The sequence below is a fragment of the Neophocaena asiaeorientalis genome, unplaced genomic scaffold, assembly GCF_003031525.2.
Source record: "Neophocaena asiaeorientalis asiaeorientalis breed wild unplaced genomic scaffold, Neophocaena_asiaeorientalis_V1.1 scaffold206, whole genome shotgun sequence".
Lineage (NCBI taxonomy): Eukaryota > Metazoa > Chordata > Mammalia > Artiodactyla > Phocoenidae > Neophocaena > Neophocaena asiaeorientalis.
Window position 1 is genome coordinate 1,366,326 of NW_020174578.1, and position 21,125 is coordinate 1,387,450.

The following is a 21,125-nucleotide window of genomic DNA, read 5'->3' on the forward strand; positions in this document are numbered from 1 at the left end:
GATTTTTCTGGCATGGGGGACAGATAAAGTACCAGCAGATTACTTTAATACTATCAGAGATTAGCTTTAAGCTTTCTTAGAACTGGTCCCTTTCAGGTTTTTCCTTTATCCAAGAGCATAGACCTTACTTCTCAGCATTATTTTTATTCATATGCCATGGTTTTTCTCATGTCTCAACTGAAAGCAGATAGTGTTGATAAAAATCAGTTACTTTGGTGGGACTGGACCTCCATATTTCCATAATAGTACAGCTACTGAAATGACTGCTCAATTGATTGGCATTTTAGCCATTATTTTCTGCAGGTTTTTTGGGTCTCTCCCTGTGCATGCATATAGCTTAGGAGTCAGCCAGTGACTTAAGGGGAATTTGTACATAGATTTTTAGATTCACTTCTCTGAGGTTTCTTCTTGTCTGAAATTTCACTCCTTTGAGTTTTAACTGGTTTGGTAATCTTGAACCAGTAACGCTGACACTTCCTGCTTGGCCTCAGTTATCCTGCATTGTGAACTGGAAAATGCCCTAAAAGAAGAAGCCACAGTGAATGTGCAGTTCATGTCCTGAGTTTTCCTTCCCTCAGGATTGTAGCTTCTCTCATCCTGCTTATATTGTTTGCTCTTCAAAGTCTTCCCTTGTTTCCTACATTTTATCCAACTTTTATTGCTGTTTTTAGTGGAAGCATTGTTCTGAACAAGGTATTTTCTCAATGACAGAATTGGAAGTCTCTCACCATTTTGTCTTACATCTCAGATTATTTATCTAAGATTATTTTATTTCTTCTTGAGATCTATGCTTTAGAATTTCTGTTAAAGCAGACATTTTGATAATAAATTCTCAATATTTGTGGGTCTGAAAGTAACATTTAAGACTCTTATAATAGAAAGTAGGGGACTTCCCTGGCAGTCCAGTGGTTAAGACTCTGTGCTTCCAATGCAGGGGACGCAGCTTCCATCCCTGGTGGGGGAACTAAGATCCCACATGCCTCAGCGTGGCCAAAAAATAAAAAGTAGTTTAAAGAAGGTAGTGCCGCAGTGGCACTAGGGATGAGAAAGCAGTGAGGGTAGCTTTTGGGTCACTTCCAGACTATTAAGGATGGTGCTGCTTTGAACATTCTAGTACATGTCTTTTGGTGACGTGTGTATGCATTTCTGTTGGATATATACTTAAGAGTGGTATTACTGAATAGTCTTATTTTTTATTTCAAAATAATTTTTGTAACATTTTAAAAATACAAAATACCTAAAGAAAAAATTACTGGTCAACCCTTCCCACTTCCTGAGGTAGCCAAATATATCCTTATTTTTCCTGTTAGATAAACAGAAACATACAAAAGTAGGATCATTAATTTTTCACTAAAAATATATGTTGAGAGCATTCCTCAAGGTTTGACTTGAGCTCATCTTTTTAAAAACTGCGTAACATTTTGTAGTATGGACTGTTAATAACTTCTTCATTCATTCCTATGTTGCTGAGTATCTACAGAACTTAATCTCTCAAAAGTTATTTCAGTGCTTTCAGGATTTCATGGCAGTCTCTATTACTCAGGGCAGAAACTGGAAAGTAAAACAGAACCTCTAGGGGAAGTAGAAATAAGAAAGGAATCAGGGGGCTTCCCTGGTGGCGCAGTGGTTGAGGGTCCGCCTGCCGATGCAGGGGACACGGGTTCGTGACCCGGTCCGGGAAGATCGCACATGCCGCGGAGCGGCTGGGCCCGTGATCCATGGCCTCTGAGCCCGCTGAGCGGGCTGAGTGAGAGGCCCACGTACCGCAAAAAAAAAAAAAAAAAAAGAAAGGATACAGGATTTATACTTATACTTGAGCTAGTAAGGTAGAGTCTGAAACAGAGAAAGAGAGGACAGAACCAGTTGAAATTTTGGGAGACACAGAAAACAAAAGGCTTAAGAGAGAAAATTAAAAGAGCACGAAGATGAGGAGAAAACTTACAATACAGAAAATTTGCAATTTGGTCAGTTTTCTATGTCACGGTCCTATTTGTTTCATAGAGGAGTGATCCTAGGATTGCTTTCCTCACCCCACAATCATCTGTCTTGTCCATTCAACCATCAGTTGGACATCACGGATCACCTGTTTACGGCCACATGAAGTGGAGAATCTGGAAAAGAATGACAGAGTTCTTGGCTTGTGCTCTAGTTTGGGGAGTTGTAATGAAACCCTGAAGTAGTACAAGGTGTGGTACTCTATCCACTTTACCTTGAATCCACATTCCTGTGGAAGGTCCAGCCTGGACACTGTTTTGTGCTAGGGGAGAAAGCTTTAAAATTGTCTCTTCCTGAGGATAGTTTGGTCTGGGGACATCTTCTCCTTAGATACCCAGTGTATAGGGACCAGGGTGGTGATGCGTGAGGGGTGAGGAAACAGGACAGTATACAGAGGCCCCACAGATCTTGTAGGCCTTTGGGGCCAGCCATAAAAAGGGGCTGTGGGGCTTCCCTGGTGGCGCAGTGGTTGAGAGTCCGCCTGCTGATGCAGGGGGCGCGGGTTTGTGCCCCGGTCCCGGGAAGATCCCACATGCCGCGGAGCGGCTGGGCCCGTGAGCCATGGCCGCTGAGCCTTCGCGTCCGGAGCCTGTGCTCCGCAACGGGAGAGGCCACAACAGTGAGAGGCCCGCGTACCGCAAAAAAAAAAAAAAAAAAAAAAAAAAAAAAAGGGTCTGTGGTTTTCACCCTGGTTTCTAATGTTGAGCTCACCAAGCTAGATGAGCAGACACCTGATTCAAGACAACACGTGGTCAGGCATAAAGCCAGATCCTGGCTCAAAAGTCAAGTGTTGCATCCCACTCTTCCTTGATTAAAATGAGTCAGGACTAGGAACGAAATTCAGGAAACCCATACACAGGGAGAAATCATTTTCATAGAAGGGTCACTACTGGCTGCTTGAGCAAGGATATTTTATCTATTTAGTTGATTAAATGTATCTATTTTTATCACAAAATAATATATATTACCGTTGAAACGTTAATGAGGTGTATGAAGAAAAAATACAAATAATCTTCTCTTTACTGTCCGATTCTTATAGTTTGATGTATGTCTTCCATAAAATTTGTGTTTATATAAGCATATAAAAATACTTTAAAATTTATTTGTACAAAATTGCAAAATCTGTTTTACTACCACGTTAAATGTTTATTAAAAATATAAATATAGTAAGACAGGAATAAAGACACAGACCTACTAGAGAATGGACTTGAGGATATGGGGAGGGGGAAGGGTAAGCTGTGACAAAGTGAAAGAGTGGCATGGACATGTATACACTACCAAACGTAAAATAGATAGCTAGTGGGAAGCAGCCGCATAGCACAGGGAGATCAGCTCGGTGCTTTGTGACCACCTAGAGGGGTGGGATAGGGAGGATGGGAGGGAGGGAGACGCAAGAGGGAAGAGAGATGGGAACATATGTATATGTATAACTGATTCACTTTGTTATAAATCAGAAACTAACACACCATTGTAGAGCAATTATACTCCAATAAAGATGTAAAAAAAATAATTAAAAAAAAACCTTTGTTAGCTGTGATAAAAATAAATATAGCCAAACTCCTGGCAAATATATATAGATTTAACACATCCTTGGAAATAGTTGCATTATTTTATATAAAGAACTACCACTATCCACCAACTCGTTTGCTGGTAAATAGTATCACGGATTTCTTTTTCCGCAAACTGCCCTGCAGCACTGCCAAGGCGGGGGCGGGGGTTCTCCGTCCTGCATTTGCTGGGGGCATCTGCGCGCAGAAACTGACACAAAGCGGGGCCTCTGCGGTTTGTGGGCTGCCGGCCAGGCTCCGCCCCCACCGCTGCGTCAGCCAATCAGCTCCCGGGACGGCCGCCTTCTCCCTCCCCCACCCCCGCCGCTGCTCACCTCCACCCGCAGCGTCCACCACCACCTACACCAATTTTCAAATCCCGGGTTGTGTGCCCCTTCTCCTTGTCACGTCTCTGCAGAGGAGTCCCTTCCCCCTTTGAAGTAGCGGGTGTGGATATTGCTGGACTACGGGTGAGTCTTGTACAAAGATGGTTTCTGGGACCAGAGCAGGCCACGGAGCACCAACCGAGTTCCCTGCGGCCGGGCTTCGAGAGGGAGGGACGCGGCCAGGGTCCCAGGGGAGTGGGCCCAGCGGGACTGAGAAAGTGGTCGGGTTTTTGCTCTGAGACCAGTTGGGCCTAAGGAGGCAGATGTCTTTCAAAGAGGATTCCCTGCGGTTTCTCCATGTATGTTTCTGGCTCTGCTTTTTTTCCCACCGCTCTGGCTTTTATTTCTTTAGTTCTGTTATTTCTTCTCCTCCAGGAAGGTAACCATCAAAAGTCTAATGCATTCTTGCCCTTTCTAAACATTTTTCATAATAAAATCTGTCAAAGCTACAGATAAGTACAGAAAATAATATAACAGATTTATCAGGTGTTGACATTTTATCACCTTTCCTTCAGCTCCCTCTCTCTCAACGTCACTCCCCCTCTCTCCCTCTGTGTGTGTCTCTCCTCCTATTTAAGAAACAAAATCTGACATTTAAAACCTTTTCCCCACCAAGTCTCATGCCACCATCCTGAGAGGTAAGTTAGGTTGTATCCCTCCCATGTATATTTTTGTCCTATTATTTATTTTTATGTATGCAGTATATGCATTTTTGTTTTGAAGTTTAAATTTTTCATGAAACAATGTTTCAGGTTTTACCTTGGTGCTACTAGTCTTGGCATTTCAGACCCAAAAGGGTCTTAGCAAGCAAGTCACCAGCCCTCTTTGTTTAGAAGAGGACCCTGACCCCTGGAGAAGATAAAAGACAGCCTCACCATCACTCCTTCACCAAGCAGGATCCTGAATTCAGGTCCTCTTGATTTCTGTTCCTGGCATTTCCTCTATGTAAACCCTGCCAGTGAGCTCACCTGCCCACATGCTCCTATTGAATTATTGTTCATAGGATTCAATTTGGGGAAAGAGGATTGAAGGGAGATGGAGAAAGGAAATATGACTTGGATTTGGACCAAAATCCTAGTCAAGATGAAAAAGTATGCATTTTCTTGAAACATATTTATTAAATCTTAGGATGACCAGAATATTTATTTTATTTAACAAGCAGTCATACAGTCTTACTGTATATGCCAGACATTGATCTAAGAACTTTGTATTCACTCACCAGGCTTAAGCCGAGGAACAGAGGAATTAAGTAACTTGTGCAAAGTCACTCAGCCCCTAAAGTATAGCACTAAGATCTGAATCCAGGTTATCTGGTGACAGTCTGAGTTCCTAACCATTATCCTACATTATACTACCGTAGCACCTGAGCTAGGTGAAGTCACCACACAAAGTAGGAACTTGGAATTCAGAGAAGGGAGGAGCAACTGTCAGCTGGTCATCAGAAAGGACTTTAGGAAAGAAAGAGGATTTGAAAAGTACACAGAAGAATCCATTTTAGCCACCTATTGTTTGCTTGAGATATAATATATTCTTATTTTTAATTTACCAGACAACACAGTAACACTGCAAATAATGCAGCGCTATATAAAAGTTGCCCTGCGCTATTCCTCAAATTAAACAAATATTAGCAGGTAGAGATGTAGCTATCCTTTCACCCACCATAATACAAATATATGGAGGGATGCTTTTTATTATAAAAATGAAAGCATATCCAACAATTTCTGCAATTTTTATTTTCCCCTAGGCAATATGTCAAGTACATTCCTCCAACGAAATGGAGATCTAACCTCTTCATGAGAATTGAATAATACTCTGTAGACCGTGTCCTATGGTTTGTTCAGCCATTTCCTTTACTAATGACTAGTCAGAGAAGTTTCGTCTTTAATTAGACGGCCGTCCCCACTGCCAGAATGGGGACCACCGCAACGCCGAGCCGACAGGGCCGGCGACACAAAGAAGTGCTGTCCCCTGCCAAGCGCCGCCCCTCGGGGTCGCGGTCCCGCCCAGGAGGAAGCGGGGAGGAGGAGACTAGTCCGGAACCCCACCCCCGCTTCGTCTCCGCCCAGCTCGCTCGCCCAGCGCCGCTTGCTGGGACGCCCCTTCCCCGCAGAACCCTGCGTCTCCCTCTGCCCCCAGCCCTCCTTCTTCCAGCTAGCGCCTTGGAAGTTGCAGGGCGACCTGGTGAGTGGCCCTCTCCGAATGCCCCACAGGCTGGACCAGGGGCGGGTGGCCGTGAACTGAGCTCGGGTAGGGAGAGGGCGGTGCCGGAGGCCGAGGGGGCGCGAGGGGGGCGCGGGCGGACCTGCGGGCCCCGGCGAGCGGCAGGGTTGCCGGTTCCCAGATAGGGGCACAATCCCTCGCTGTTGTGTCCGCCTTCCTGTGAGAGATTGTTCTGTGTTCTCCGGCTCTGCATCCCTCCTGCCGCATTGCTCCTCCTCTTGGGGTTCTAACATCTGATGTTTGTTTAATTGCTTTGTGTTGTCGAGTTGCGCACAAACATGGCCTAGAGAAACAGCATCTAGTTCGCAGCTTTATCGGGTGAGACTACCGTAGCCCAGGGAGGTGGCAGGGCTTGCCCAGGGTCACACGGGGAGCTGGTGGTAGAGCATCACTTCTGTCCTACTGCCCTTTGATCTTTGCAAACACTCTCTGGGACTGAGATCCCTCGCCCACTTGCATTGCCCCCACCGAGACTAGGGAATGTGTGTGTGTGTGTCTAAGAGGAGCCGATGGTCTGTGTACCTCCAACCAACCCAGACCTCCGTGCCAGCGGGCCTGGAGAATTCCCTGCCAACGCACGCGAGCTTTTCCGCTGTCTTCCCTCCTCTCACCCCTCCTTCTGCTGCTTCCCCCCACCTCAGCCCCCTCTCCACTCCTCTGACGTCACCGACATGCTCCTTGCAGACTGGCTCTGGGCCTGGGGAGGAAAGTCTGGCCTGGTGAAGGCCTGGAGAGGAGAGGAGGGAGGAGGATCCCACACCAGAACTTAGTCCTGACAGCCCCTCGGAGTCAAGGCCGGCCCTCTCCCATATTGTCCATTTGATAGGACACCCTCTGAAGCCAGATGATCAACAGCTAGGAAGAGGCAACACCTGGATTTTTTTTTTTTTTAACTCAGGTCTCACTTATGCGCTCATACTCCTACATTATGCTGTTTTCCTGGGATTTACCTAGTGAGAAAAGTGAGCAAATATGAGTGAGAGAAAGACAGAGAGCCCAGGGGGAATTAAGAAGGGAGCGCATTAAGATTAAACTAGAGGAATGGAAAAAGCAGAGTTCTGAATCATGCCTATTTTTATGGGGATGGGGGGAGGAATTGATTCTGGAGGGCCACAAGAGGGCCTTCAAAAATGTTAGTAACGGTCTGTTTTTTAATCTGGGTGATTGGTGTATGGAAGTTTGTTTAATTTTTAAATTGTTTTATTATTTTACCATCCAGATTCTTCCACGTGCATTACATATTCTTTTAAATGTATGAATTAAACCATTTTAAGTGAAAAATAAGTAAGATTGGGCTGGTATGAACCCACCCCAATTCTGGCTACTATTAACAGAAGATGGTGGACACTGGAAAAGATACTGGACATATAAGGAAAAATAAACAAAGCGTTCGCAGAAAAAAAGGCATGAAGATGAGAAAACCTATAGGATTGGATGTCTGTGATATGGATCATTTTGCAAGGCCCGAGTAGCTATATGCTGAAGAATTGATCCCAGGTTTGCCCTTACGTTCACATCCATGATTCAGTCGCCCATCCGTGGAGCACCTCTTCATTCTTGTGGGGAATCCAGATATATAAATCACGTCCCCTGACCTCAGATACTTACTCTACTTTGGGGATTTCAAATCAAGCTACAGTGCAGGATGCGGTGCCATATCCAAGGCAGGCCCACTACCCTTCTTGCGTTCTAGATACGTCTCTTAAAGGGAGACCCCGTTTAGGTGCCATGGGGCCTCTTTGTGGAAGGGGTAAGGGATCTGTAAAGCTCTCTCCTTGAGTTACAGGTCGTGCCTGAGGTGCCTTCTACTCCCGAAGTGCCTTGGGTTCCATTAGTTAGCGGGCCTGGGGAGAGAAAGCAGGATCCACAGAAGGAGAACCAAGGATGAAGAACTTAAGGGGAGAAATAAGAGATTACCCCAGGCTATGTCCATCTGCGCTCACCAAGCTAGGAGGGCAAACAGGGATTCAGGCACAAAGAAGAAGCATTTAGTTGAAAAATTGAGTGTGGGACTCATTGATAGCTGGTTAAAGTGGGGACAGAACCAGCTACAAAGTTCAGGGAACCTCCATAGAGGAGGAATTCACATTTATTGGTGGACAAACGCACAACTTGGGAGATGAAGGAAGACATTTTAGAATGAGTGAGATAGGATCAGTTGATGAATCCAATCATTTATATATTCAATCATTTAATGTGTTTACTTGATTGAACTTATATTACCTGTGCTATTTTTCATTGCAATAGAAATACATGCAACGATTCAAAGGATCGCTGTGCAGACTTACATAAAGAGAAATACTGTTCACCTCTTCCTTTCCTATGCAGTCAGTGTTAGCTTGTTGAAATGTGGCCTCCATAGTTTTCTGTTTATATAAAATCCTAGTAACAGGCTTATGTATTTCTGGTACTTAAGAACGTGGACTCCAGTGCTAGATTTCCTGGGTTTGAATGAAGGATCCACTTACCACCTATGTGACTTAAGCAAGTAACAAGTTCTCTGGCCATCAGGTTGTTTGTTTCGTTTGTTTTCTGGTCTTGCGCATTTTTAAAATTGGGATAGTGATAGTACATACCTCACAGGTTTATTGTCAGGATTAAGTAACGTATGTAAAGCGCTTATAACGATGCCTGCAACCTGGTAAGCACTATATTGCCGTCACTACTACTAAAATTGCTAGTACTACTATTGTTAGTAACTTCATCCATACAAAGGTGGGGTTTTGTCCTACATGTTATAGCAACTTGAAATTTTCACTTCAGATATATCTAGGACATTCTTCTAGGTAGAAGACAAATAGGTGTAACGCTGTTCTTTATGAAAGCCTCGTGATATTCTGTAATACAGATTATCGTGCTTTTCTCAAGCATCCTCCTTCTCAAAGCTTGTCTTGCCACGCTCAGAGCCTTGCTGTCAGACTAAGGAACAAGGAAAACCGGCAGAGAGAAGGGCGCTCAGGTGGTTCCACCCAAACCCCACTCACCTCAGGCCACCCGTCAAGCCCAGGAACCAGGTGGGAGACTCAGCAGGAAAAGCACCCCTCTTCTCCCTTGTCCCCTACTTTTCAAATCTCCAGGCCACCCTTTGTCACTTCTCTACAGATACTTCTCCCATGAACTAGCTCAGAGTACAACGAGTGAGGCAGAGCTGCGAGTTCCCTGCTCTGGGTGTGTTTGGAGTATCAACGCTGGGGGCAGCATGGCAGTTGTTTACAGTGTGTGTATGGGTGGCCGCCTGGGGGCTGTGCCCCGGGGTCTCAGGTTCGGTGCCATGGCAAACTCCGGGGGTTACATGGAAGTTGGGTAGCCGTGACTTTGGGTTAGAGATCCTGTACCCATGGGAGTCAAAAATGGTTCTAGGGAATATTGTTTGTCATCTATCTATCTCCCTGTCTAGATTTTCACTTATCTATCTCCATTTGCAGTTTTGTTGGGCAGTGACCATCCTTGTGCGTATATCTTTAATACTGCTGTTCTTATTTTTGTAAGAAAGGTTATGAGTAGGCCTGCTCATCTTAAGATGGGCACACCTTTGAAACTGAGTTGCCACTGTCAGATTGCTTTCAGATTCTCAGTCCTTCTAACAGATCGTGCTAGTGTTTCCACAGCCTTGGGGCATTGGACATTATTATCTTTACCTTCCTCTCCTCCTCTTCCTCTTTCTTTTTTGCCCCCTTCTTTCTGGACAATCTTATGGGCAACGTACATTGTACTTAAATTGCCTGATTAGTGATATTGAGCCTATTTGCAGAGATTTATTAAGTTTCCTTTTCTGTGAATATTTTCTCTCAGAAAGGTAGGATTTCAGTGGCCTGAAAGATGTGGGAGAGGGAACAGGAATAAAGAGAACGGAAAGAGAATCTAAAATGAAAGCAGGGCATGTCCAGGAAGGCCAAGTATCCTGGAAGCTGCAAGAGATATGCTGGAAAGTAAGAAGCAGCCAGCCCTGGAGGCCTTAAACCCCAAGAGGAAGCTCAGATTTTCCCCTGTGGGCAAAGGCGAAGCTCTGGGGGGTTCTTTTCTGGGAAATAATACAATCAGTGGCTGTAGAAGAATAAAGGCGAGAACAGATGCTGGTGACTTAGAAGCCGGGTCCATTTAGTCCAGGAATGAATCACTGAGGACCCAAACTAGGTTAACGGCAGTGTGATTGGAAACCATGAAGGACGAACGACACTGTGACCAGCTGGATATGGATCAGAAGAGAGAAGGGACACAACTGTGACTCCTTGCTGTTTGCTGTCCTGGCTGTTTGTGGACCCCAGGAGGAGCCAGGGACGTGACAGATTCTTATTAACCAACTGTTTGCTGATTGTATCTTCTCAGTAGTTCTCTGGGGTGGAGGTTACCCTCTTTAACAACTAGGGACCTCGAGCTCATGTTTTTACCCAAGAGGAGCTAACATGGAGGGAAAAGAATAAATTTAAGACTTTTCAGTTTCAGAGACAGTTACAAATGGCAGAGTGTGCTTTCAATAGGGGTCTTGAGTTTATGGCTTATGTCAGGACCAGGGCCTTTGCATCTGTGGCCTGGGGAAGGCACAGAGAAGGCCTCTGCCAAGGGCCCGTACAAATCCTTGAGAACTGAACAATCATCAGTATTAGTACTGGCTCCAAAATATGAAACCTGTAAAATCAAGAGTCAACAAATGCTTAATCCAGTGTTGGTAAAATCTAACCTTAGGTTAGATTTGTTTTCGCTTTACAATAATTCCCTATTTTGCACATACTTAAATAGCTTATTCGTAACCAAGTAATTTTAAGCAAAGATATATATATAATAATTGAACACGTATATGTATGTACATATCTATAGATCCATATATAATACATAATGGAAAGGCACTTAACCTATGCTATTCCTTTAATCTTCAGAACAGTCCTATGTGGTAGATAGTATTATCCCTACTTAATGAACGAGGAAGCTAAGTTCAGCCTAACTCCAGAGCCTAAGCTCGCAATTGCTGTGCCGTAGTACCTTGAGTGAGCATATTCTTTCACAGGGAAAAAAGCAGTAAGGGCCAGAGATAAACACCTAAAGAATACCTGCATGTTCAGAAGAGGGAAGAGAAGGATAGGAATGAAGCGGTTTGAGAGGTTACACATGATGAGGTTGGCTCGGGCCATAAGGCTGGAGGTGGTAATAGCCTCAAGGACCAGGAGAGCAGCACTGTCCAGACCCACCAAGTGGTCAGTGAGGCCTGGATGTCCTGACTATTCAACGCGTCTGTCCTTGAGGGAAGTGCTTCGGTGAAGTGCGTATGGAGGAGTTCAGACTGCAGAGAGACCCTGAGCGGGGAGCTCGTGGTGAAGAAGCAGAGGGGTTTTGTGAGTACGCATCCACAGACATACACACCTTTCTCTGCTGTGTCCAGGTGCAAGTAAGAATCCGCCGTAAGTTCATAAATTGTTACCTCGGCTTCTGATTGTCTGGGACCTGGACTCAAGCCAGAGGACTTCTGCTTTCCTCTTACCCAGCCTATGACTGTGACCAGAGAACCCTCTATGAGGACCCAGACTTTTCAGACTGAAATTCTGGCCCCAAGCTGAGATTAATACGATCAGTGTGGAAGCCAAATGGGGAGGAGTGGGGGTGGGGAGATAGCATGCTACACCACTGCATTGGTTTCCACTGGTTACCGCAGCAAAGTACCACAAACTGGGTAGCTTACAACAACAGAAACGTATTCTCTAACACAACGGTCCCCAGCCTTTCTGGCACCAGGGACCAGTTTCGTGGAAGACAATTTTTCCACGGACGGGCAGGGAGCGATGGGGAGTGGCAGATGAAGCCTCACCCGCCGCTCACCTCTGCTGTGCTGCTCAGTTCCTTACAGGCTGCACACCAGTAGTGATCCGCGGCCCAGGGGTTGGGGACCCCTGCTCTAACAGTTCTGGAGGCTTAGAAGTTTGAAATCCAAGTGTTGACAGGTTTGGTTCTTTCTGGAAGTTCTGAAGGAGAGTCTGTTCCATGCCTCTCTCCTACCTTCTGGTGTGTGCCAGCAATCTTTGGCATTCCTTGGCTCATAGAGACATCACCCCAGTCTCTGCCCACATGTTCTCGTAGCCTGTGTGTCTCTCCCCTGTGTACCTGTGTCTGTGTCCAAATATCCTCTTCTTATAAGGACACTAGCCATTAGATTAGAGCCCACTCAAATCCAGTATGACCACACCTTAACTTGATTACATCTGCAAAGACCCTATTTCCAAATAAGATCACACTCACAGGCGCTGGGAATTAGTACTTAAATATATGTCTTTGGAGACTCAATTCTGCCCGAATTCTTCATTTCTGTTTGCTTCCTTATGTGATGCAAAATGTCGAGCTTGTTTAGTCTGACCATGAGAATGTTAGCTGACAGCGCACAACAGGGTCTCCTGGATTGGAGACACTGAGGGCCCTGATGAGTGCTTGAGTCAGTTCACAGTGTCCGTCTCATCTGCTTAATGGGAAGAATTGCCCCAGCTAGTGGAGGATTGAACTCTTGGCTTGTTTGTTTGTTTATCTATTCTTCACCAGGCTGAGGCTTTGCTTTCCTCTCTGCAGAAGCCGATCCAGCCATGGCGACTCCGTCTGCTGCCTTTGAGGCCCTTATGAATGGAGTGACAAGCTGGGATGTCCCTGAAGATGCCGTCCCATGTGAACTGCTTCTAATTGGAGAGGCCTCCTTCCCGGTGATGGTGAATGACATGGGCCAGGTCCTCATTGCTGCCTCTTCCTATGGCCGAGGCCGCCTGGTGGTGGTGTCCCACGAGGACTATTTGGTGGAGGCCCAGCTCACTCCTTTTCTCCTCAATGCAGTGGGTTGGCTTTGCTCTTCCCCTGGGGCTCCTGTTGGTGTACACCCATCCCTGGCACCTCTGGCCAAAATCCTTGAGAGCTCTGGTGTAGAGGCGAAGGTTGAACCAGAAGTGAAAGACTCCCTGGGGGTTTACTGTATTGATGCCTACAACGAAACCATGACTGAAAAGTTGGTCAAGTTCATGAAACGTGGAGGGGGCTTGCTAATCGGAGGCCAAGCCTGGGATTGGGCTAACCAGGGCGACGATGAAAGGGTTCTGTTCACGTTCCCTGGGAACCTTGTGACCAGCGTGGCCGGCGTGTACTTCACCGACAATAAAGGGGACACGAGTTTCTTTAAAGTCTCTAAGAAGATGCCCAAGATCCCAGTCCTAGTTAGGTGAGTGCATTACCCCAATGGGGAGTTGGTCCCAGGTTAAAAAGCAGAAGGTGATTCTTGTCTTCAGGCTACTCCCAGGCTAACAGAAGAGAATTTGGCACTCAACGTGGACTCGCCATAAATCAACCAGTGTTAAAATACCCTGAGGTGCAGGAGGGGCAGGATCCCTGTTGCCTCCTCAGACCAGATCACTTAGCTCTTTGAGGGGAGAAACATCTTAGTGACCATATGTCCCCCGGCATCTTGTTTAGTAAAATATATTGCTGAATCCCAGGGTTCACATGACTAATCCAGGAAGGTGACAGGTGAAGGTTGCCTGCAACTGAAGTGTAAGGAAAAGGAAGACGGACGCGAGGGGTCCAGTAAGACAAAGTCTAGAGAGCTGTGCGAAAGGTTTTGCAATGTCCAGCCAGATAGGGTTAGGATGGAAGTAAAAACTAGAGGATTTAGAAGTTGAGATACCAGAAAGATGGCATAAGTTCTATGTGCTAGATCTTAAATCTAGGAGTCAGAGATGATTTTTATCTCTGGAAGCAAAAGACCTGCTGATGGAGGATGAAGAAGGCAGCTGATAGGTTCCAAGACAGGCTACACAGAAAGTTCTTTGAGGGCCTTGCCCGGCCTGTTCCTTTCACATTGTGCTCCAGCACCTCATATGGTGCTGAACATGGAGCAGGTTAGTAGGTGCTCAGTAAACATGTGTTGGATGGATGACTGGATGGATGAAGAGAGAGATGAGAAGCTGGAGTAGTCCCAGAAGTAGAAAAATCACACGAGGCCACGCCCTATATTGTGCATGAAAACTGTCAGCATCCTTGGAGCAAAAAGCATTGGTATTTCTGTCCAGTGGGAGCAGAACGAGGTAGAACTGAGTGAGGATGGTACACCAGGGTAGTACAGAGACTTAGGGAATGAGCTGTGGCCTCTCCTTGGCATGGAACTCCTGGAACACCCCACAGCTCCATTCTCACATGTGCAATGAGGAAAGAGTTGTTCAGAGGCACAGTGATTGATCAGATTGATCAAACTTCAGCTTACTAGTGATCTTCAGTCTAAGGAACAGGAAGGTAAAACTTGGGCGTAATTCTATTTCTTAACAACGTAATCCCCTTTAGTTGCCTTAAAAGATGTTTTTCTCTATCAAAATCATACCTCTTTTTTCTTTGGCTATGCCTATATCATCTCTCATCATCACTGAATCTGAATTTTTTGCCTTTTGGTTAAATCGTGTGTGTGTGAGTATGTGCACGCGTGCACGTGGGAAATCAACTTGAAGGCTAACGCAGGAGGAAAAATCAGACGTAATAAGGGAAGTGCATAGAATCTCCTGTGGAGATTATGGGTTATTAGCATCGGTTATTCCCTAGGTAAGACTTCACTGCAACTCTTGCCTCTGTGCTTGTGCAGGTAGGTATATCATAGAATTACCTGTATGTTATGAGGGTCATTTTTTGACTTGTGGATGGATTCAAGATGGCAGCAATGATTTCCTAAGTTAATTGGCTGAGATGAAATGAAGAGAAGTAAAAGGTACAAGAGAATATATGTCTGTGTGTGTGTGTCACATATATACATTTCTTAACTTATCTACATTAAGAAATACCTATGGGGCTTCCCTGGTGGTGCAGTGGTTGGGAGTCCGCTTGCCGATGGAGGGGACGTGGGTTCGTGCCCCGGTCCGGGAAGATCCCACATGCCGCGGAGCGGCTGGGCCCGTGAGCCATGGCCGCTGAGCCTGCGCGTCCAGAGCCTGTGCTCCGCAACGGGAGAGGCCCGCGTACCGCAAAAAAAAAAGGAAATACCTATGCATAGGTTGAGATGAGTAGGGAAAAACAAAAGAAAAACCTCTCCTCCTCACCCCAGTTTCCTTAATATTAGCTCTCAAGCACCCAGTATGTGTGTTCCATCCAACCCTCCTTCCCTCCCTCCTTCCCTCTCCCTTGCTCATCCCTTATTTCCTTCCTTCTACAAAGTAATATATTCACAGAGTTCAAAAAATCAAAACAATGCTGAAAGGTCAGCATCAACCTATCTTTCTCCCACCTCCTGTTGTGGTCGTTACCAAACTATACATTTATCCAAATTCATTCATTATAAACCTAAATTGTGTGAATTTTACTTTATGTAAATTAAATCTCAACCTTTGAAAATATATTTGTTAAAATAGGACTTTAAAAAATAAATAATCTGAGATATAATCAGATTCAGGTATAAGGATTGCAATTCAGCATTATTTGTTATTGGGAAGGGTAGAAATTATAGAACACTATACAATGGATTATTAACTAACCATAAACATATTATGTTTCCAAGAATATTTAAGGACAAGGGAAAGCTCTTTGGGGATACTATTAAGTGAAATAAAATAGGATACTAATGGTGGTTCAATATGTTCCCAGTTTTGTTAAAAAAATATATAGCCATATGTAGAAAATATTACATAAGAAGAAAGCCCCAAATATCAGTAATAGGTAGATCTCTTGATTGTGGGATACTGATAGATGATTTAAAGTTATAAACTTTAATTTTCAAACTTCCTATCAAATTTTTTAAGAAGGCATATACTTCATTACCTTGCTTCACATGCAGTTCAGAAATCACATTTAAAATCTTCCACGTCTTTATGACACACAAATGCTTTTTTATTTAATAAGCAGAAAATATTTTTAAAATTCTAACTCGTTAATAGATCACTTTTTTTTCACTTTCCTTTCTAATATTTCTGAAACATGCACACACACATGCGTGTGCAGTGTTGCCAATACAGCTGACCCTTGAACAACTTGAGGGTTTGGGTCATCCCTCTACACAGCTGAAAATCTACGTATAACTTACAGTTAGCCCCCTGTATCTTCGGTTCCGTAGCCTCAGATTCAACCAACTGCGAAACGTGCAGTACTGTGGTATTTAGTATTGAAAAAAACAACCTGTGTAGAGTGGACCTGCACAGTTCAAACCTATGTTGTTCAAGGGTCAGCTGTACTTTTGAATTACGATTCTTCTTCATTGGATACTCTTTTAGATTACTTTTTCAACATTGCTGGATCTCTTATTTTTTTATTTTCATTTTAAAATTATTAAATCATAAACCCACAATACAACTCTCTTTTCACCTTTGCACATTATTTTCCCCACTCATTCATAATTTTGCTCCCTTGTCATCTTAGTATACATGCTATTTTGAATTCTGCTCATAAACTTTTTCATTCTATGTAATCTTTAAAATTATACTTGATTCATTTTATGCAAATGCCAGTGTATATACCTCATTTATTTAATCATTTGCCTACTGTTGAAGATTTGGATCTTTCTTCAGTGTTCTTGTAATTATGTAATACTGTATAACATTATCATCAATGCATTTTCAGCAATACTAGACACCAACATGCTTCTATTAGAATTCAAGAAGGAAGATTATTTCCATCACAGGCTATCAGGTTCACATTGAAAGTCCCTGTGGGTTTAGTTACTCTGCCCAAATATCTTATTTATTTTTAAACCCACATTTGAACATGCGAGTGTGAATTAAGATAGCTTTAACCTTGCTACTTGTGCATTTCTTACTAAATTAAATTCTAAATAAGATATTAGGATGAACCTTCTAAGAATAAACTGTCCACAGGTCTTATCAAGATGAATCAAATTTTTATCAGAAGAAGTTACTAATTTTATGATGGAAAAATAAAACCCTACATAATAAAACCAGATGATCTACTTTTAGCCTGGTGAGAATACCTGCAGATATCAGGACACAAGTCTCATAGTCACTGCCCTCACTTCCTGCCTGGAAAGCACCATGATCTGCACTTAGAGCACTGGCCACCATGTTGTCTCTATGGCCACACTGCCTGTACTCTGTTCCCTGAACAATTTCTAATCTTCCATCCGCTTATCCTCGGAGGTCTCCACTGTATCTCCAGATCTGAGGGCAATGGCTATTGTACTTTAAATGCAGAACCAGTCCCACCTTCTTTCTATTAAGTATTTCATTTGAACACTGGATCCATTGTCATAAACACAGCCTCATTTCAAGACTCAGGATTCTAGTAAGAGATTTCATATCTACTGGGAAAAGCACAGATTTTAGTGGAGGCCAAATTTAATAAGTTCCCAAGCTCTGTCTGGTGCTTGCTCTAAAACCTTGAGCCATAAGTAAGCCTCATCTCTAAAGTAGGATTAATAATGACTACCTTTAAGGGTGGTTGTGAGGATTAAATGAATTAAGAAACATGTTCAAAGTACCTAAAACACTTTAATTATTTTGACATCAGCTTTCAGGCTGTGGTAATGTAAGCGTATGAGGTCATGAATATCATTTCCAAACATTGAAAATTACTTGGCAGCCATCATTATGCTCTTTTGCCCCAAGTCATGTACGTTTCTCCAGTTGTATAAGCTATCGATTTTTTTTTTTTGGCTGTATGCGGGCTTCTCACTGTTGTGGCCTCTCCTGTTGCAGAGCACAGGCTCCCGACGCACAGGATCAGCGGCCATGGCTCACGGGCCCAGCCGCTCCGTAGCATGTGGGATCTTCCCGGACCGGGGCACGAACCCGTGTCCCCCGCATCGGCAGGCGGACTCTCAACCACTGCGCCACCAGGGAGGCCTAGCTATTGATATTTTAACTGGTAGTTTTCCTACTTTATCCACCAAACTGAGGCAGCAGCATCATGATGGATTGCCATGTTTTACCCTTTTTCTACATTTAACAAAACAGGGACTAGACACTGAATTGGCTTTACCGATAAAGGGACTTGATGCTGATTAAACATATCATTAGATAACCGATCTGAGGGAGGTTTGGGGAGAATCAACCACAACAGTTTAATCTGTTTCATGGATAAGAAGGCCCTTGTCTCATTTTAACACAAATCTCAGGCTTCTGTTAGAGTTCTAGTTCTATGTGTGTTCATTCATCCATTCATTGAGCCAGCAATTTATTCGGTATATGCTATGTCTCAGGCTTTATTTCTTATTTCAAAAAAATGATTTCCAAATATCTGAGAATTAGAAAAGCAGAAACGTCTCCAATAACCAGGCCTGGAGGAAGTCACAGAAACCAAGTAACTGTTGTAGGAAGAAGGCTTGTGATATCAAGGTTCGGTAGAACCTGGAAACCTGGGCTTGCTGCCAGCAACTGCACGCCGTGACCTTAGCGTGTGCTTTCAACTCTCTTTCTCCCTCTAAATGGGAAGTGCTGGAGTAGAAGGTCCTTGCCCTCATTTCAGCCATTACTCCATTGAGACTGGTTTTCAGTCTTCAGTAATCCCTGTATATTCACGGTCATCAGAGATGCAGAGAAAAGCATGTCGAACAGTGGTCATGCTCTGAAATGTCCACATGCTCCAAATTGCTTGGCTTGAAAACACCCCTGTGAAACCTGAATGGGCAAACATTATCTAAATTGATGCCATATGTGTATATATACACACACATATATATATGTATATAGACATCTCTACTTCATTTTGAAAGATGGCCAAGGGATATTATATAGAAAAGTCTTTTGAATTCCAGATTTTGAAGATTTCAGGATTTTGAAAATAGACTACTTCAAATGAGCCGAAATGCAACAAGAGAACTGCCAAATTCCTGAAGATAATCAATGTGTATATGACTCTCCAAGTAGTTTGGAAAACAAAAATACCTGAACAGATATTAATACGCTTATTTGTAACAAGGATCCACAAGTCTTTGGAGGTCATTGCTAGGATAGATAGAATGCTAACTGCAGATGTTGGTCAGGGTCATGGCCCTGCGAGATGGGGTGAGCATACCTACCTAACTCTGAGCATCTTACTACAGTCCTAGCCATGTATAGTAGAATTGTATTAACTGGTTCTCACAAAATAAATTAGAAGTTTTTAGAGAGTGAATTCAAGTGGGAAGATATGCCACTTTAGAAGAGAAATTGCTAGGTCACAATTCAGTTTTCTTTTCCTTTTTATGCACATTTTCCTTTTTTCAATTTCAAAATAATATGCTTACTGGAAAAAAGAGAAATAGTCCCAAAGTATACAAAGTAAAAAGTGAAAGATCTTCGTCCTCCACCTCAGCCTCTTACTAATTCTTCCCAGAGGTAATCACTGCTTAGTTTGGACTGTATCTTTTTTGATGCTAACGCTACATGAACTCTTTCGGAAAATAAGAGGAGAGGAAAGTTTTTGTAACTTATTAAAACATTATTTCTCTGATGCTAAAACCAGAAAAAGACATTGCAAGACAAGAAAACTACAGAACAATGTCCCTCATGAACATAGATAGAAAAATTCTTACTAAAATATTGTAAGCAGACTACAATATATAAAAAGGATACTACATCATGACCAAGTAAGGCTTATTCTAGGAATGGTTGGCTGGTTTAACATTCAAATATCAAATTAATTATTCTGTTCATACAGAATAAATGAGAAAAACCATATATAGTCAATAGATGTACACAGACCAAAAAAAACCTTTGACAAAATTCAGTGTCAAATCATGACAAAATTTCAGCTAACTAGAAATAAAAGGGAACTTCTTCAGTGTGATGAGTCCTCTTTGAAAAACCTATAGCTAAGAACATACTTAATGGTGAAATACCCTGAGACTGAGAACAAGGCAAGGAAGGATAGCTGTTTTCACAAATGATGATTAATCCCTGTTCTTTAGTTTTCTTGATCTTCTCTTTCACATATGTGCAGTTACAGACTCTTCTGTTCTCTTGGGTTTCTGATCAATCTGATTTCATTTGATTTATATTTCTTATAAATTCCTCCTGTCCCAGCTTGCGGATTGCACCCTTCTTGAAATATAGTGAATCTAGTGCTATCATGATTTTATTGTCTTTTTTTTTTTTTTTTTTTGTAAATGCTACTCTCACTTCACCCCAGCTTCCCCGACCCACTCCAAGCCCTCAAGTCCATTCTCTACATCTGTGTCATTATTCCTGTCCTGCCCCTAGGTTTTTCATAACCTTTTTTTTTCTTTTAGATTCCATATATATGCGTTAGCATACGGTATTTGTTTTTCTCTTTCTGACTTACTTCAGTCTGTATGACAGACTCTAGGTCCATCCACCTCACTACAAATAACTCAGTTTCGTTTCTTTTTATGGCTAATATTACATTGTATATATGTGCCACACCTTCAATAAAGATCTATTTAAAAAAAAGAACTAAAACCTTTTCTATTTAATCTTGTATGCATAAAGTACTTAAATTTTAAAACGAATGTTTTTTGCTTTAGAATCAGCAAATTAAAGATATACTAAGATGTTGCTAGAGAAATATAAATGTCACAAAAAAATAGAAGATTTTGGTTTTCCTGGCCAGTGACTTCTTTCTTTAGGCAGATGATCCTGGGAAGTACTATTATTATCACAAGGTTGTTTGGTAAATTTGGAATCAGGGCACGAACAGCCAGTTGAATGATTTTAATGGCTAGTGCTTCAAGGAGGTGGAGAGTCATCTTGTAGGGTGATACCTTTATCTTCAGGAAAGGTTTGTACCTGCTAAGAGGACTGTAGTTTCCCCATCAGTTAATTACAGCTCTGCCAACCACAGAGAGTACAACACAAATACTGTAAATATGCCACCTACCTGACCCCCATTTTTCAGTGTTTCCTTACAACTGCCTCTGACCATACGGTTGCCAGAGATTTACCTAACGAGAGTGACTTAACCAGCTCTGGGACCTCAAGCTTAGAGATCACTCTACCTCTTACCCCCTCATAATCCCACTACCTGGGGCTGCTTCCCCCATTTTGGGGGTTATAGGGGTCCTGAGAGTCTTATAGGAGTTGGTTACCCTTAGAGA

The 21,125-nt window shown here is 43.2% G+C and overlaps 1 protein-coding gene across 3 annotated transcripts in view; it reads left to right on the forward strand.

Moving 5' to 3' along the window:
• TCAF1 (TRPM8 channel associated factor 1) overlaps positions 1–21,125 on the forward strand; it is a 45,683-nt gene that overhangs the window by 12,149 nt on the left and 12,409 nt on the right. Inside the window, exons 1-2 of one of the 3 annotated variants that reach the window (XM_024758089.1) lie at positions 3,932–4,012; positions 12,695–13,328. In XM_024758089.1, the coding sequence (XP_024613857.1) occupies positions 12,709–13,328 (620 nt within the window). In that variant the 5' untranslated portion in view covers positions 3,932–4,012; positions 12,695–12,708. Of the gene's footprint in view, positions 1–3,931; positions 4,013–5,985; positions 6,110–12,694; positions 13,329–21,125 lie in introns of those variants that run through there. The other 2 variants (XM_024758088.1, XM_024758090.1) reach the window with 2 other exon arrangements.